Source organism: Corvus moneduloides, chromosome 8, assembly GCF_009650955.1.
Source record: "Corvus moneduloides isolate bCorMon1 chromosome 8, bCorMon1.pri, whole genome shotgun sequence".
In the NCBI taxonomy this organism is placed as follows: Eukaryota; Metazoa; Chordata; class Aves; order Passeriformes; family Corvidae; genus Corvus; species Corvus moneduloides.
The window spans coordinates 14,342,403-14,359,997 of NC_045483.1; the positions used below are offsets into that span (position 1 = coordinate 14,342,403).

At 48.3% G+C, this 17,595-nt stretch overlaps 1 protein-coding gene across 3 annotated transcripts in view; it reads right to left on the reverse strand.

Moving 5' to 3' along the window:
* The window catches only part of HPSE2 (heparanase 2 (inactive)), a 106,485-nt gene that overhangs the window by 22,020 nt on the left and 66,870 nt on the right, over positions 1 to 17,595 (reverse strand). For 2 of the 3 annotated variants that reach the window (XM_032116952.1, XM_032116950.1), the window contains 3 exons: positions 12,795 to 12,968; positions 12,062 to 12,233; positions 1,269 to 1,316 (listed from right to left, as the gene is read on the reverse strand). In XM_032116952.1, the coding sequence (XP_031972843.1) occupies positions 1,269 to 1,316; positions 12,062 to 12,233; positions 12,795 to 12,968 (394 nt within the window). The remainder of the gene's footprint in view (positions 1 to 1,268; positions 1,317 to 12,061; positions 12,234 to 12,794; positions 12,969 to 17,595) is intronic. The other variant, XM_032116951.1, reaches the window with a different exon arrangement.

The following is a 17,595-nucleotide window of genomic DNA, read 5'->3' on the forward strand; positions in this document are numbered from 1 at the left end:
CAAATGGCCAAGTGATGGATTTACAAGCCCCACTACTGCACTTCAGCAAAGCAGCCTGAGCACCCCATGAAGGGTCACTGTGAAGAATCAGCTTGGGAACAAGTCTTGTGGGCAGCACACACAAGCACACGCTGGACCTGAGACCCTGGCTCCCATGCTCAGGCCAGTGTCCTGCACGGGAAGTTTAACCCAGCATGACAGCAAATCCACTTTATCTGAGAACCGTGTGGGCTCATCATAGTTTTTTCCCTCCAGTGAATACCTGTCTCTGAAATGTGTCCTTTCTGTGGCAGGAGAGAGTCCTCCCCACAAACCCTATTGCTATCAGTTTTGGTGGTCACTGCTGTGCTTGTACGGTGCCTCACCTTTGCACTGGCATTTGCACTCCCACTGCAGAGAGCCACAGACTGCCAGGGACCCTACCTCTGGCCACAGCATGCAAACTGGGGCAGGTGGAAATAAGAGGAGGAGAAATATATTTATGGATTTTCCCTCAAATAAGAAAACCCCTCCCTCCACATAGTGCTTGTTACACTCAGTGCTACAGCTCAGAGCTTCCTTTGCTCTTCTGAAATGCAGCATTTGTGGGACCAGGAGAAAAAGCAGGTAACAGCACCTCTCTCAGCTTCAGCTGGGACAGGATCTTGGATGTTCATCCCCTTTCAACTGATATCTGCTCCTGGGGCTCCACCTGCATGTAGGACACAGCGGTGTGTCTGTGGACACCCTTACAAAACAGAGTGGAGGCTGGGGCATTACGCATTTACCTTTGGACTAAGCTTCCTCTCCCTTGTCTGGATGAACCAGTTTAGATTCAGGCCAGTGGGCATGAGGAGACAGTGATTGGGATGAAAGGAAAAGGGCTTTCAGGTTGTCCCATACACTGTAACACGTGGCTTTTGCCTCCCTGTTGTCCCTACCCAGGCCACCCCCAGAGCTGCCTGTCCTCCCAGCTGCCTCTGGAGACTCAGCAGTCCAGTGCAGGGCTCTGTTTCCAGCAATGTGGCAGGCCAGGCATGCAGGCAGTGGTATTTTTATCCTGTGCTTCAGCTGCAGAGGTAAAGGTTATTACATCCACTCCTGTAATTGTTTGAGAGGCTCGAGAAAGAAGGGCAGAGCCTCCTTCACCTGTTTATATGCAGCAGGACAGAGGAGGTGGCTGTAGCACATGTGCCCCTTTGACACCCAGAGAGCACATCAGCTCTGTTCCCAGTGTCTGTGATCACTGCACTGAGGGCTGGAAAATAGAAGGAATGGTGAATACCTACTGTTGCCAGGTAACAGCATCCACTGTGCCGCCGGCCACTTTCAGGAACCTATGGGAAACAGAGGAAGAAACCAGATAAGCCCAGTGTTGTCACAGGGGAAATCCTAAAACAACCAATGCTCATCCTACATCATGAGATACCAAAGGTGGCCACTGTGCCCACAAATACATCCTAATGAAGCCTTTGTGTCCTTAAATAGAAGGAATAAATTCTACTTAATCCGAATGCTTGTAGCACGCACAGCTGAGGACAACGAAGTGAACCCCAACCGGCAGCAGAGCTCTGGGCATCATTTTGGGGCAGGTAGGGAGGGCTTTCAGAGCACAACAGCATTTCAGGAACAAGATCTTGAGGTAGGTACTAAATTCTGTGACTTTAACAACTCCAAATAGCAATTAAAGAACATGTTTTAAATGTCCATCTTAAAAGGAGATAGTTCTTATCCCACAATATGTATTTAACCTGAGGAACTCTTTGCCTGGATTCAAGCAAGGATTGGAAAATGGAAGAAAATGGGAAAAAAACCCCAGCAAAACTATTAGATGCAAAAATGCCACCTCCTGCTCAGGAAGCTCCTGAGCCTTGGAGGAAGCGAGCAAAAGCTGGACCAATACTGCTAAGTGCTTATCTTTTTTTGCCTCTTTCTTTGGCATTAGCTACTAGCAAACTGATGGCATTCTGACCTGGATGCACTTTTGGTTTATTCCATTCCTGTGCCTAACCACAGCAGTTCCATGGACAAGGTTACAGTCAGTTATATACAGGTATTATCCTCCTGATGGCTTCTGACCTGACTAAGAAAATATCTCTTCCAGACAGCTCCTGTTTGAGTCAGACTTGAGGCTACACAGGTCTACCTGCTCACACTGCCAGTCCCAAAACCAAAACAATTCCTAATCTTGGGCCCCATATGCAACCACCACAGGAGGAGCTGGTAGCTGCAGGGGTCTCTCCCTGGTTCCCCAGCCCAGCAATCCAAACTGCACCTTGGAAAACTGCAGCTCCCACGAGGAAGCCCAAGTAGTTCTTATATTCTTATGTTTAGGGGCACAGATGTGGAAACACAGAAAGGCACACTCCAACTGGACAGGCACGTTGTCTGTGCAGGAGTGCAACGTGCACTGAGTGGCTGATGCATTTTGGAAGTGATATGCACACACATGACAGGAGACATTTGCTTGAGTTCATCAATATGCTGAGAAAGGAAACAACGCTGTATTTTCTTGGGCTGCTTTGATGCACAAGGATCCCGAGAACAGAGCAGGAATGTCACAGCTGTCCTGACTCCACACGGGGCTGAGTGGTGCTGGGTCCAGCGACCCCAACGAGAGCCCCATGACTGAGGGTAGGGAAGGGGAAGGTTTGTGAAGACAGACCATGAGACTATTTGTCGTGGCAGGGACGAGCAGCAGCTTTCCGGCACACGAGCCTCTAATCAGGTCTGAAACAAGAGCAGCAAGCTTCGGGCTAAATATAGCTCGGAAATGATCATTCTGATTTTAAATTAATGACGATGGTCAATTATAGACTGGGACAAAAGGGCAGCTGGACCCTGTGGAGCATAAGAGGATGCTGGCAAAGGCAGCAATAATAAATCCCTGCAGACAGAGAGGGAAGAGATACAATTAGAAATGGAAAAACAATAACATGCTGTGAACTCCTGTAGCACTGATGCATCCCCGATTCTGCTGCCCAGCAGTGCTGTGAGCTCAGCTCCCAGGCTCTGCAAAAGATGTAAAAGCCTTTCTGAAATGCTTTTACATCTCTCTTGAGGATCAGGCCTGGAAAACCAGTGGCAGTGTGATGGCTGGGGACAGTTCCTCCTCAGCTGAGCAGGGGGAGGATATCAGCTGGGCCAGCCCTAGTGCAGCCACAGGGAGTGGTGTGAGCTCCCCACAACTCACACTGGTCACCTGGCAAAAAGAAGATTTTGCAAATATTGCTGAGGAGACGTTGCTGTTGTATAAAACTGAGTGTGCAGACATGTCAAAAGAGTCAAAAAACCCAGTTCCCAGGTTTAAAATTCTCTGTACAGGGGCTGCTGCCTAAAATGTAATGCACAAAGTGTGTAGGAGTGAACTAATGAACTCTAAACTGAAATTACAAACACAATCTGTATTGGATTTGAAGATCAATATGTTGCAATTGGATTTGAAAATTAGCCCAACTTGTTTTCTGACCTCAAATGCTTTACATTCTGGCTGAAAATAAACCATCCTGGACTTCATTAAATCACCTCTTCAGGCTCAGCTTGGCACTCTCCCTTCACAGACCAAAACCATGAGCAGACCAAGCTTAGAGGAAGAAGGTCTCTGGTTTTCCTTGCCATTTCCATAGGACCTACAACACCATTGAAGACACACCTTCTACAGTGATGTTTGAGCAGGGACTGGAAAGCAAAGCAAGTCCTCATTATAACCTCCTGGAGCAGCAGAAGCAGGACATCCATATGTCCCATCTCCCCCATCTCTAGGAAGCTACTTGGCCTCTTGTTAAAAATTCCTGAGCAACTGTTCTAGGGCACAGGCATCACTCAGACAGCACAGTGCAGACCAAAAACAGGACAGAAAAGCCCTGGCTTGCTTAGTGTTCCTCTTCTGCCTCTATAATATAAAATAAATCAGTTAGTTCTGGTAATATTAAAATTTTATGATAAAATATACATATCTAGCTCAAATTTTCTTTTCCATGTCTGTTTTTCTTTCTGTTTTCTTCCTTTTTCCTTTTGTTGAGATTTTTGCAGGATGAAGTTCCTGATAGTTCTTCAAGTCCTGCCTTTAGAGGTGGAGTTGTTCCTGGAGCACCCCAGATGTCTTGGGCATCTTTGGTCTATACACTCCAAAGGGCACCTAGAGCAGCTCAGCAGCCAGCAAGTGGTACTGCAGGAGCAAGAGATGAAAACCTAGGGGAGGTGGAGATGCAGTAATGCACAGGTATCCAAATATCCTCATTTAAGGAATAGGGATTTAACTAATCCCTTTATTCCTGTAGCACTTGTGCTGCTCCATCCACAGATTTCGAGGCCACTGAAGATCCATACAGTCAAGACGACCAGTGGTGACACATTTTCATTTGGGATTTCCTGGGCTGCGCAATGTCCATGTGCGCGGCACGGCGCAGGCACAGCGAGCCAGACGCTTCCGGGAGAGCTCAGCTTCCTGCACATGTGCTGCACAGATGGGCTGGGCTGGCACAGTAAATCTGCCATTTTCCTACACACCGGGGTCTCTCTGTGAGCACCAATGGACCCTGCAGCGCATGTGCAATAAATCCCTCCCAGGAGCAGTGGGGCAAGCTCAGCCCGTGCTGTGCAGGCTGTAGGGGCAAATGCTGGAGCATTGCCCCATAATTCAGAAGGGTGGCAGCCCCAAGGCCTGCCCATGTAGTACCCCTGGCTGGATTTCCACATATCATAAACCTGGGCACGTGTTAAAATCCTCAAGAAAAGTCCTCAAAATCTTCTGGGACAGCATTTCTAGGTGGGAAGGCAGAACACAGCAGAGACATGTGGAGGAATAGGAACCTTGAGTATGGAGTTTGTGATACTGAGGATGAGACAAAGTCACTGAGCTTGATAAGGACATCTAAGTGACAGAGGGTAGGTTTATATTAGATATTAGCAAGCAGTTCTTCACTGTGAGGGTGATAAGGCACAGGAGCAGGCTGACCAAAGCAGCTGTGGATGCCCCATCCCTGGAAGTGTTCAAGGACAGGTTGGATGGGGTCGTGGGTAACCTGGTCTACCGAAAGGTGTCCCTGCCCATGGCAGGGGGGTTGGAACTGGGTGATCTCTAAGTTCCCTTTCAACCCAGCCCATCCCATTATTCTGTGATATGTCCATTTTCTTACCCTTGCAGCTGGGCCTGTGCCAGCATCCCATGCCAGCATTGCTACCTGTGGGGCCCTGCGTTGAGCTAGAACTGAGAAAAATGTAATTCAGTATTTGAGCTCAGTGGCTCAAACAGTTCACAGCTCTGTCCCAGAAATGGTAATGCCAGCGCAAGGTGGGGCTCACCTCACAGGTCATGAATGAGCTGGGGGGGCGTGGAGCAGGAGGGCTGCAACACCTCAGGATGGTACTGATACCCAAACTCTGTACTGTGACACCATGGGTCAAATCTGACCTCTTCCAGAGCATCTCCCATAACCACATCTCCCAGGACCATGACTTTAGTGTCGGCAGATCTCTGAAATACATCTCCTGTCCTGATTCACTGCTTGTCATTCATGGAGCACCTACTGCAACCTTAAGTAAATTGCTCCCATGGTTAATTAGCCTCCAAGTACGTTATTTCTCATCTGAATGTGTCTGGCTTCAGCTTCCAGCCACTGGAATTTCTTAGGCTTATTCCTGATACATTAAAGAGACATCCACATTTGGAAATCTCTTTCCCATGCAGGTAATTTCAGATTGTCATCCTCTAAATTAAAAAAAAAAAAAAAAAAAAAAAAAAAAAAAAAAAAAAAAAAGGCGATGCTGTAACAAAGAATGCAGCTGCACAAAGAAACAAGTTGTTATTTCAGAGCTGCTCAGCTGGTTTAGCATCTGACTGACTCCCGAGTGCTGGACTTGACAAACATGGGTTATTTCATCTGCTACTCCCTGAAAAACTACAAAACAGAGTCCCCACCCTGCACAAGCCCCAAATTTAGGAACAAGACTGGCCTGCCTGTGGTCGTGGTGGTGCCCTGGCGGATCCCTAGAGCAGGGAGGCAGATCTCTGCCCCAGCAGTGATGGGTAGAAAAAACTTCATCTTGTGTCTCAGCTGGCTGGTGAGGGGCACTAAGGCACAGGCTTCACCTACTGACTTCTTCAGGTTCCAGCAGCACAGAGGGGCACTAAGGCACAGGCTTCACTTACTGACTTCTTCAGGTTCTGCAGCAGCAGAAACAGGTACTAGACCCCACCAATGCCACATGCTGCAAAGCCTTTATCCTGAAGTGCTGTATTTCAGACAGGATTTTCATTCTGGGGAGCAGAGTCTGGTGTGAACTAGGTATAAATCTGCTGATATATTGTATTCTCCACCTGCTTAGCATCACCTTTCTTCAACCAACCTGATCTGTGGCAGGGCTGCACAAGCCTTCCAGAAAAGAGGGCTTTATGTCCTTGGGGGAACTCAAGGAATTAGGAGACAGGGACTCACCTACCTCTAGCCTCCACAACACGCTGTGACAATTTCTTACACAATGCCATTGCATACCACGTGAATAACCTTCCTCCTTCTTTCCAAAGCTTCCTTCCAAACTTCTTTCTACACCATGGATAAACCACCCCATTCACAGGCTCTTGGGCCTTGGTAACATTTCCTCTGAGCTGCCTCTCTTCTGAGCTGAAGAGCCTGTTTAATCTCTTCTCATGTGAAGAAATTACATACTATGCACATCCTCAGCTCCTCTCCCTGTAACTTCCTGGTTCTATTACATCTTTTCTGAGGGGAAATGACTAAGATTCTAGATAGTAATCAGAATGAAGGTACAAGGTGTACTTATACAGTGCCATAATCTCATCTATGTCTTTTCTTACCCATTTTGTTCTTCCTATATGGGTGACTGTGATTCTGGCATTTCAGAAATCAAATTAAGTTTCAGAAGTAACACCTATATTAACTCTTTCCTCCTACAAGAGCAGCAGCTAAATCTTTTGCTTATATCTCAGCTCCTTGACCCTGCTGTACAACCAACTGCAAAATGAGTCATCACATCCTTCGCACCTCATTTCAACATATTTATGAATTGAGTCACTCATAAGTTCAATGCTACCAAAGCTTGAGTTCATGCTGCAGTGACCCCCTCCTCCCTTTGTATCATTAATTTAAAGTTCCTTGTCTCGTGGCTTGAATTTTTGCACAAAATTCTTGCTCTGGATCTCTTGAGTGTCCTGGTACAGTGTGTGCCACCAGCCTTGTGGTAGCTTGTGTAATACAATATGGCAAGGATATACTTTTTTTAAAGAAAGTCAAATAGCCAAAACAGCTTCTAAAAATGCAGTGTTTACAAGTCCCCTGTGTCAAATATGGCAGAAGTCCTTGTCAGCAAGAGGACGGGAAAAATGCCTACATTCATTCCTAAAATTCATCCAGAGTCCTTCCCTTTGCCAGATACCATCTACTCCAGTTACTTATTTCTCCTTCTTATTTGAATTTAAACAAACAAGCCCTGTCCATACACTGTCTTTGGCTGCTATTTGGATAAAAACCAATGCTTGAACTGACTGAGGTGTGCTGACCTGCACAGACAGACACAGCCCTCTCCATCCTCCTGATGGCAGAGACATAAGGCAAGGGCAGATATCATCAAAACGCTACCAAAGTCTCTCCTATTTTTAGCACCTTGATTTTGCTTTGGTGGAACCCCAGTGTTCAACTTGTGCCATTTCATGAGCTTTAAGCTAACAATTCTCTCTACCAGATTAGTGTTAAAAACCTCGGCTCGGGGTTGATTTGTGGGTGAAAGGAGCAGGGCTAAAGAGTGAGTCAGGTATTAACCTGACCCCTACTTGGCTGCCCACAAATAACTAAGACATGCCCCCTCCCAATCCTGGTTGGGATCCACAGCTTATATCCACAGCTGGCAGGGAGGAAGGGCTTCGCCACCACTGGCAAAAGTGCTTCTCCAGCTTTATAGGCTCCATTCAGAGCGCTGTGGAATGACATCACCAAAAGGAGACACGGAGAACCAGGCGGGTGGTTAAGTCTCCACAGGCATTACAAACCAGGAGCAAGAGGCAGTAAAATCATGAAGGATGAGAAACTCTCGTGCCTTGCAAGGGAAAGACTGACAACTGGAAGCCTCCTCACCTACTTCTGCCATGTGGCTGGCAGTGCTGTGGCTCTGTGACCAGAGGATGGATGCACAATGGTGATTCAGTGGCAAAGAGGGGCCAAGGAGGCTGGAAAGAGGGCAGAGAAAAAGCTAAGGAGGCACAAGACCTGGTGACTTTGAGATCTGTGGGATGAGGAATAGGGAAAGAATGTAGCTCCACACAAGATTTTCACTTCTCTGGTGACTCAGCAGTCTCAGGACCTAAACTGGCCACAGAGCATCAACAACAGGCAGTCTAGCATGGGCAAAAGTGCCTCCAGCCCTTACCCTGCTGCATTGCTGCAGCTCCTGCCATGGTGGAGGTAACACACTGAAGCTTGTGAGTGTCCAGTGGCAAAAACTGGGCTACACCAGCTGAGGAGCAGTGGGTCATGAGAGCCCAGAGCCAAATCCATGCAGACATGCCAGCCTAAGTTTTGTACCACATGTTCTGAGCTTTAACATGTTTTAGCATCTCTCCTGCCTGATAGCTTTCCCTTGTGTTTCTTTTCTTCCAGCACCAAATGCAGCCATGCATTAACCTTTGTGTCAGATTCCTGATCTGCTGTTAAAATCTATGTTAATTCCTTAGAATCCCGTATTTTTTTTTTTCCCTGAGCAAATTCTGAGCAGGTCTGGGATTCCTGTACCCGCAGACACAGTAGGTAGCTAACATGGTCTGCTCTGCAACAGCTCAGGCTGCATGAATGGTCTAATTAACACCTCATCAAACTCAACTGTTGGTTGTGTCTGGAGAAATTCTCTCTTGCACCTGTGCATCCACGAGACAGCATTTGTAGCCTCCTGCACAGCAGGCCCAGCCCTTGGAGCAGCGCTCCACTGCAGAACCTGTCCTTGCAGAGCGTTCCGGCTCCAGGCCCGGCCGGCCCAGAGTGACACCGATGGGTGTGGCTGCTCTGAGCTCTTGCTCCGTGCAGGGTGTTGGAGGAGCTCAGGGGCAATAACTCAGCGCTGAAGAGTGTGCGAAGCCCAGGCTTCTGTGCTTTAGGCTCTCTTCCCCTCACTATATCCCATCTCCACCACTGGGAAGTGCACAGCTGTCACCCAGCACAGGTCGGTGTCACCTGCCTAAGGACAGCCTCGGCAGTGGACAGCGTGCACACCCTCCTATATGCAGCAAACCTTTGGGTGCCCAAACTGCCCATTGCTGTAGCAGACCCCAGAGAGAGGTGGCACCTCAAGAAGGGTTCAGTCCCACCCTGTCCTGGAGGACAGGCATAGGGATTTAGTCAGAAGAGCCCTGGAGGTGTCCATCTCCACCACTGATTCAGACAGAGCCTGATGTTCAGCAGATACAAATGCCCAGCTCATGCTGACACTGCCATTATTTCAGGACAAAATTTTAACACAAAGAGTAAGTTTTGCTTAGTTGCTTAAGATAGCAGCTAAAAATGGTCTACAATGTTTGGAACATAGAGCATGGAACAGGAAAATGTTATTCTAGTTAATATTTCACAGTGAGACTTTTCTCTGAGTGTTTTGGGACCTCAGGTATCTCCAGAGGCTTTCCCTGGAGGACATCTCCCTGGGCTTCTCTGAGGTCTCCTCTCCCATTTCAGCTCATTTCCATTACTTCCCTCACCAAAACTCACTTCCTCACTTTGGTAACAAGGCAATGCTTGCCTGGCAGACAAATCCACCCATCTCTCTTCGGGGGTGTCACCTCAGCCCTCCAGCCTTAGTTAACTCTTGCTGCATAATCTTCCACTTGAAATATCTCCTCCCACCTGGTTGACTTCTGCTGTTCAGCACATTTTTTTTAAAAGAAGAGAAAAATTGCAGATTTCACATCATCAGGACTATGAGCTGCACACACTTCAGTCAGGAGCCTTCATCCTACTGTGAACACTACGTAGACCACTCATGGTCTAGCAAGGCAGATGGCAGATTTGAGAGAATCTTCCTAAATTCCCTCTCCTCTCTGCTGTTTGCTGACTGTGTGTGGCTCATTCAGGACCCTGAGAGGCATGTCCTGGCTGTGACAGCACCAGGCACATGCTGAGCCACATCCCGCTGACCAGTTCTGGATGCTGCAGAAGAAAGAGCTCTTGGTAGCACTAACCCGCATATTGAAGAGACCTTGGGGAGCTACTGGGAATAAAGCTCACGCTGTCAAAGAGCTTAGGCACAGGGGTTTGTTTGTTTATCCTTTTGCAACTCCATGTCCAAATACTGCAAATGAGCGTTAAACCCTTTGTCTTTGCGTAATCAGACTTATCCCTCCTCTTTACGCCCTGCCTGGTAATAATGGGGTCTTTATGTGGAAAGACAAGCAGCTCTTTTCCCACAGGACCTTGCGGGCTGTATGGCCATGCAGGCATGTGCTGCTTGCCGTGAGCTGCAGACACCAGGATTTGGAGTGCAGGACACAAGGTTTCTCCACGGGAGAGACAAAACACGTTGAGCACCCATGTAACAGAGTCATCCTGAAAGGCAGGGATGGCAGCAGAGAAAAGCACATGCAGCTTGCAGAGCAGGCATGCCCATCACAGCTTTTCCACGGCAGTTGGGGGTTTATGGACAGCCCCCACTATCCCGTCACCAGGGCTGCAGCTCTTACATACCTTCCCTTTCATTTGAGATGGAGTGTCTGCCATTATCTCCACCAGACTGTACACTACAGCCTTGCTCCCAGGCTTGCCGTCAGTCAAAACACAGCCCAGAAACATTTAGCTGCTGGACCACCCTGGCCGTGCGACTTGGCTCTTCCGACCCCTCTTCTCTGGGACCCGGCTGCGGTGCACGAAGGGCAAACACAGCAGTAGGACTTCCCTTTCTCTAATAGCTTCTTGGCTCTCATCCCCATTGTTTTCCTTACTCAGCCCGCTCCTCCCGGCGCTAATAGATTTCCTGCTGATCAAGGCTACTACAACATTTTGTAACTTCCCCTGCGCCGCTCTCACGCGCGGCACTGAACGCGGGGCTCCGTCAGGCGATGCTCTCACGTGGCATCGGTGGCAGCTGTGGTGTGGGCACAGGGGCTGTTCCCCCACTTTGGTCAGTGGGAGGGATGCTGGCGTCGCAGATGGTTCAACCAGCTTTATGGTCTCTTTGTGCTGCTGCAGCAGAGCTGAGAATCTGGCCCTGGCTCCCTCCCCGCCTCGCTGGGGACTGCATCAGTGTGCTGTTTATTGTTTCTGCCAGATCATTCCTGCAGATGTTAATGAATGCTAGACCCAGCTTTGCTCCCAGCAGAGTCCCTTCCACACCTCCCCCTGCCCAGCCTTCTGCACTGGAGTTTCTGTTTACAGTCCTGCAGGGAATTTCCCTTCTGCAGCATGGTCTTCGAGCTGCACAGTCCCAACTCTTGCTGCCAGCAGGCTCCCACACCTCCCTGATTCCTGTAGCTGTCCAGTGTCACCTCCAGGTGTCTGCATCCCTCTCTGTCACCATTCCTTCTCCACCTCTGGCCCTCCCAAACTAGAGACATGCCAGTTCCCCTAGGAGGGAGAAGAGAGCTTGGCTAGTGAAGAAAGTTGCTATAGGTTCTTCCTCTGCACAGATGGAGAAAGCACAGGGAGAAGAAGTCACCAAATAGGAAGAGCAAAGCAATTTGTCCAGGAGGACCCAGAGATAATAACGTCCGCACTGGTAAGTGGTGCCAGGACCCACATCCTGATCCTGCAGCCCAGGGGCATGCAGCAGCCTGCATCCACACCACTGCATTGTGTTAACATCCCAACAAGGTGGACACCTCAGTCTGCCTGTAATTGGGAAACATTGGAAATTCTTGGGAGAGTGTTAGTCAGTCCATCCCCAAATCCCGCCAGGGACCTCTGCAGAACTTTAGCAGTATAGATGACCATGTCCCAAAGCCTCTGGTACTGTGGTGGCCCAGCCACACAGAGCCTCACCATCCTGGGGGCTGTTGGACATTGGAAGCCAAAGAAAAAACCTTCCTGCTGCAAAGGCCATTGGTGCCAGGAGGGGTTTCTGAGCTCTTTTTCATCAAAGCAACATAACCTACCCTTCTAGGAAACCAATGACATTCTTTCTGGGCCTTCCAATGTTTGGCCCATAGAGGTGTGCTCTGGAATAAGTGCGGATAAGCTGCAGCAGGCTTCTCAGTTGAGTGTAGTCCTTTCCCAGCTGGCTGCCATTCACCGAGCGGCCGATCAGTGTCCGATAGTTATTGGGCTCTGAGAAAATAAAAACAGACAAGCAAAACTTGACAGCTCTGCTTCCTCCTCTGCACTTCCAGACAGACACACAGCTCACCCTATCACACAGCTCGAGCTCTGCAGAGGATGTAGGCAGCTCTGAAGAGCAAGAGAAGGAGCCTTTGAGAAGTGGATGACAGCCACTGCCTGCTCTCCTGTGCCCCTTTTGCTGTGTGCGGGATGAAGAACCTGTACCTCAGCACCTTGCTCCTGTCCCTGTAAGGTTGCCCATTTCCCCTGGCACTGTAGCCACCATACAAGTCCCTACAGTAGCTGGCTTGGCCCCCCAGGACCAGCTGAGCCCAGCAGCCAGGGCAGAAACATTTCACGTGCTTAATACCAACTGAGAGAAATGTCCAGCTAAGAGACTAACTCACACCAAGTCTTAGAGACGGTGCTGCCATACAGCAAGGGCCTTTAAATCCCTCTGAAAATACACTGGCAAAGCATCCTGGGAGCTACAAGTATCCTCTTCCAAAACTGAGTGTCTTTCTGCTACAGCAAGCTCTGTTCCTGTGGCTCTCCTGTTCCCACACTCACCGTTGCCCAGCTCCCAGGAGATGTTGTACTTCTTGCTGGCACTGTACTTCAGCAGGCTGAGGGCATTGGAGCTGTTCCAGGAGTTGTTGGGATTTCGGCGCAGAGCATTCAGTGCAAAGATCAAGTGAAGGCCAGAGCAGTCAGCAAAGTTATAGAGTTTGTCTAGAGACCTGGCTGGGAAGAAACAAAAAACAGTTTGTAATTCAAAGGAAAGCTAGTTCCAGGGGGGTTCAAATGATCCTGCTGTCCATCATACCTTGCCTTCTATGTAGGATGAGCCAGGGTCAAATGCCATCCCCACGACATCTGTAACTGCAGAAAGACACCTGACCTTTGAAACCCGGATAGGATTCCAGGTGTGGGTTCATCTTCTTCCAGCATGAAACTTGGATGCCCTCCACCTCTGTGTCAGAACTGGGGCCATGTTACCAGAGACAAGTGACTTTATAACATCGCTTTTCATCTGCTCTTGGCAAGGAAAGTTCATCCTTTCCTGTGCTTATTCTGCCTTGCTTCTCTTCCAGAGCAGATCCCTGCAGTGCTTGGGGAGCAGACGAGGAAGTCACCACCCTAGAGCTGCCACCTCTCCTGCACCCCACAACAGCCTGGTCTCTGCTCTGCAGCCCCAGTGCAGTAACCCAGCCCCAACAATGATCAAGTAGAGCCTCTATGCATCATGCACCTGGCTGACATCTGTCCTGCACACAAGGAGTGGAGCTTTGTGTCACCCCCTGAACCTGGGGAGAGAGGGGCTCCCTGCCTAGTGACAGCCTGGCCAAACCCTGCTGCCCAGCAGGCCCTCTCAGGGTGCTGGGGGCTTTGTGGGATCCATGTCCTATCTGCTAGCCCCAAAACTCCCTGGATGGCACCTCCCCATACTGTGGCCTCAATGAGCAGTGGGGGCACAAGCCAGCAGCAACAACAGGAGAGACAAAAGAAAGAGCTGACCCACTATTTAGGGAGGTGTGACACTAGCACAGGGCAGAGAGACAAAAACACTTAATGCCTTTTTTTTCTGAAAACTTCCCTAAAAACCCAGCAGCAATCACATTGCTGATGAAGCTAATGCCAGTGTTAGCAGGATACAAACTCACGTGACAGCGAGAGGAGATTTGGTTAAAGAGCAATTAGATAACTGTGGTGTTTTCAATCATCCGTGCCTGTTGAACTGCATCCCAGGACACTCAGCAAGCTTCCTGAAGCAGCCCTGGAGATGCAACCACTTAACTGTGAAGAGCCACCAGGGATAGGGAGGTTCCAGGGGGCCAGGGAGGGCAGACCATAGGCTCCACTTTCAGAAGAGGGGAAGGAGGTGCTTGGGAATTACAGAGTAGGCAGACTGGCTTCAGGTCCCAGAAAAACACTTGGACAAATAACCAAGTTGCTTGTCAGCACTTACAAAATATAAGGAGATGGTCAAGAGCCACAGGAAAGTGCCAAGAGCAAATTACACTGAAGCAATCTACTGACAGGAGAGCAGGGCTTGTGGGCAGCAAAGCAGCCATTTAGGTCTGGTACCTTGATGGGGTCTGAGGCTTCGTACACAAAGGATTGCACTCGATATTCCCTCCAGAATTGGAGGTAACCCTGATCTAGACTGAACTGCAGTGAGAAATATGCACACCTAGGTCAGCTTTCAGTAATTTGTTGTTACAGTGAAGGGTTAGGCAGCCTGCTCTGGGGCTATTTGCACATTTCCAAAAAAAGTGGGGCATAAAGGAGCAGAGGATACATCAGACTTGCCACGGCACCAGGGTGATAGCATGCACCACCTTTGCCAAGGAAAATGAAGGGGATGGAGGGAAGTCACCGCACACTCAGGGAATTGCTCTAAGCCCAGGAGTGGTGCTCCAAGATTTCCTGCAGCCATGCTGCCCACCTGAGGTGCAAGGGAAACAGTGACAAGTGGGAGCTGCTCGCTCCAGGCGGGATAAGCTGTTCACTGTATGTCTGTGTTTATTCTGTTGCCTTTCCTGGTCACTGAAAGTCTCAGTGAATACGGAGCCAGCTCTGAGGTCTGAGAAGAATAAACTTATTTTCAAAGTAAAATTTTAAGGAGGGTCCAGGAAATAAGCTAACTGAATAACTAACATTTAATGCAACACAGAAAAGTTATGGAAAGAAGAAGAATGCAAAAATGTGGAAGATAAATTCTTAATCCCTTTCACAACCTTTTTTGAAATGCTACTGGTTGTTTGAGTGAAAAGTAGCTGAATTAGATTAAACTAATGTATTCATCCCACTGGTTCAGGCACATTAGCTGTTTTTCTGGATGTTTAGTGAATTAAAGGCAGATACAGTTACTTATTACTAATTTACTTCAGACTCCAAGGCAAAAAGCTGCACTTGAAATGAGACTCCTATAAAGAGGAGAAGACAGATACCCAAATGACAAATCAGGATAGCAAAAAAGGTGTTACCTGCAGTTCCCCTGCTAGAAATGAAGCTTTTTCACTGGCACAAAACAATTGTACTACAAAAGCAGATTTGGTTCATGTTCAGGAGCCACTGCAGAAGACTGGGAATTGATTTTCCATGCATCCATGAGAGGAAACAAGATGTCTGTTTATCCCAATGCAGGGCCTGCCACTGTGAAATTGTATTTTCCCCATGACACTTATTTTGTTTCCGTGCGCCTGGACGCAGAGATGCCACGTGTATTTCATGTTCTGCCATGACTTTCCAAGCTGGAAACCTCAGCAATCAGGGGAGTGAGCTGGAGAAACACACAGATGTCTGGGGTTTGGTCCTGCACGTTTCCAATGGTCTCCCAGGACAGACCGACCTACAGCCTGCAATGAAGCTACAAAGAGCAGAAGAGTACTAATAAACCTATCTCTGCATCAAACCAGATTGCTAAAACAGCCACTCTCGATGTCAAGAGTATCAGGTGCCAAATCCACTTTCCTCCTTTATTCTTGGCAACTGTCTTGGGATAGTGCAAACTTGGAAGCACCAGTTCAGTGACCTTGGCAGCGTCTTGATGATCAGTTTGCACAAGCTACCCAAGCACTGGTGGTTAAGGGGCATGTGTCTCACTTCTGAGATGATCGCCTTAAAAACTGGACATCTTCATTGCAGACAGCTGCAGTTCGATGACAAGAATACCATCATGCAGTGTATGACAGCAGCGTGCTCAAGTGGCCAAGGAGGCCAATGGCATCCTGGCTTGTATCAACAGTAGTGTGGCCAGCAGGACCAGGGCAGTGATCACTCCCCTGCACTCGGCACTGGTGAGGCTGCACCTTGAGTGCTGTGTTCAGCTTTGGGCCCCACACTATAAGAAAGACATTGAGGTGCTGGAGCATGTCCAGAGAGGGATGAAAAAGCTGTTGAAGGGTCTGGAGCACAAGTCTTGTGAGGAGCAGATGAAGGAGCGGGGGGTATCCAGCCTGGAGAAAAGGAGGCTCAGGGGAGACCTTATCACTCTCTACAACTACCTGAGAGGAGGCTGTAGTGAGGTGGGGCTTGGCTTCTTCTCCCAAGCCACAAGGGCAAGGACAAGACCAAAGAGCCTTAAGTTGTGCCAGGGAATGTTTAGATCAGATACAAGCAAAAATTTATTCACTGAAAGCATTATCAAGCATTGGAACAGGTTGTCCCGGGAAGTGGTCGAGTCACTATCCCTGGAGATATTTAAAAGATGTGTAGGTATGGCAGTTAGGGACATAGTTTAGTGATGGAGTTGGCAGTATTAGGATAATGGTCGGACTGAATGATCTTAGAGGTCTTTTTCTACCCAAATGATTCTATGGATGGCTAAAGCACGAAAAGAAGCCCATTTAGAAGACTTTGAGTGATGTCCAGTCCTCCATATGTACAAATAAGGCCATAAGAAAATGCTATAAATATTTTACTGCCATGACTAGGGATGGCAACATTACTTTTGAGTAATGAGAACATGAAGAATCGTGGTATTATTAACAGCTGGCTAAAACTCACTTTGAATTCTGGATAATTGCACTGTTTTTTCTTCATCAAACAAAGAAAATCATACAGGAATTTAACCTTTCCCCAGCTAACAGATCATTAGGCAAGGCTTTTACAAAGCACTTCAATAGAAAAAGCCATTGTTGTACCAGAATGAATCTTAATAGAGCAGAACTAGATTTATAAGATGTTCTCCCTGCTCCTTCTCCCCCTCTGCCCAGTGCAGAGATGCACATGCTCAGCACTCATGTGCCACTTGAGCTCAGCAAGAAGGAATAACGAAAAAAAATGAAAAAAAGTGCCAGGATGCTGAGAGTCAGCTTCTTCCATTTATAATGCTCATGTGGTTGGAGTGAGGCCACCCAAGGCAGCAAAGCCCCATGCTCTATCCCCTCATGCCTGGCAGCAGTATTGGTGGCAGGGGTCGCACTGGGGTGGGTGCTTTGGTGGGTTTGGGACAGACAAACAGCAGCCAGTAGTCAGAGACAGAGACCATGTAGCCCTGGCAGAAAAATTAAATCAGAAGATATTTGGGATTTCTCAGCCTTTTACATCCTTGGTTGCAGAGGCTTGAACTCATTTAGGGAGTGAATACAGCCCGATGAGGCATGGCTGGGTGGCCAACAGTAAAGATCTGCTCCTAGTCCGGCCCTCAGCTGAAGCTCTGCACAGAAATTAAAGCTTTTAGCTGCTTGTATTGATCTCATACCCTGCACAGAGAGAGACAAACAATTTCAAAATGCAGAAGGTGTCTGTGAAACCACAAATGATGGTGGGGTTCAAGGGACAAGTACGTCCTTTGGGATTCTTTCCCATTATTCTTCTTTTTATACAAGGCTAAATTTTAATGTTCTCTGAAAGATGGATGGTA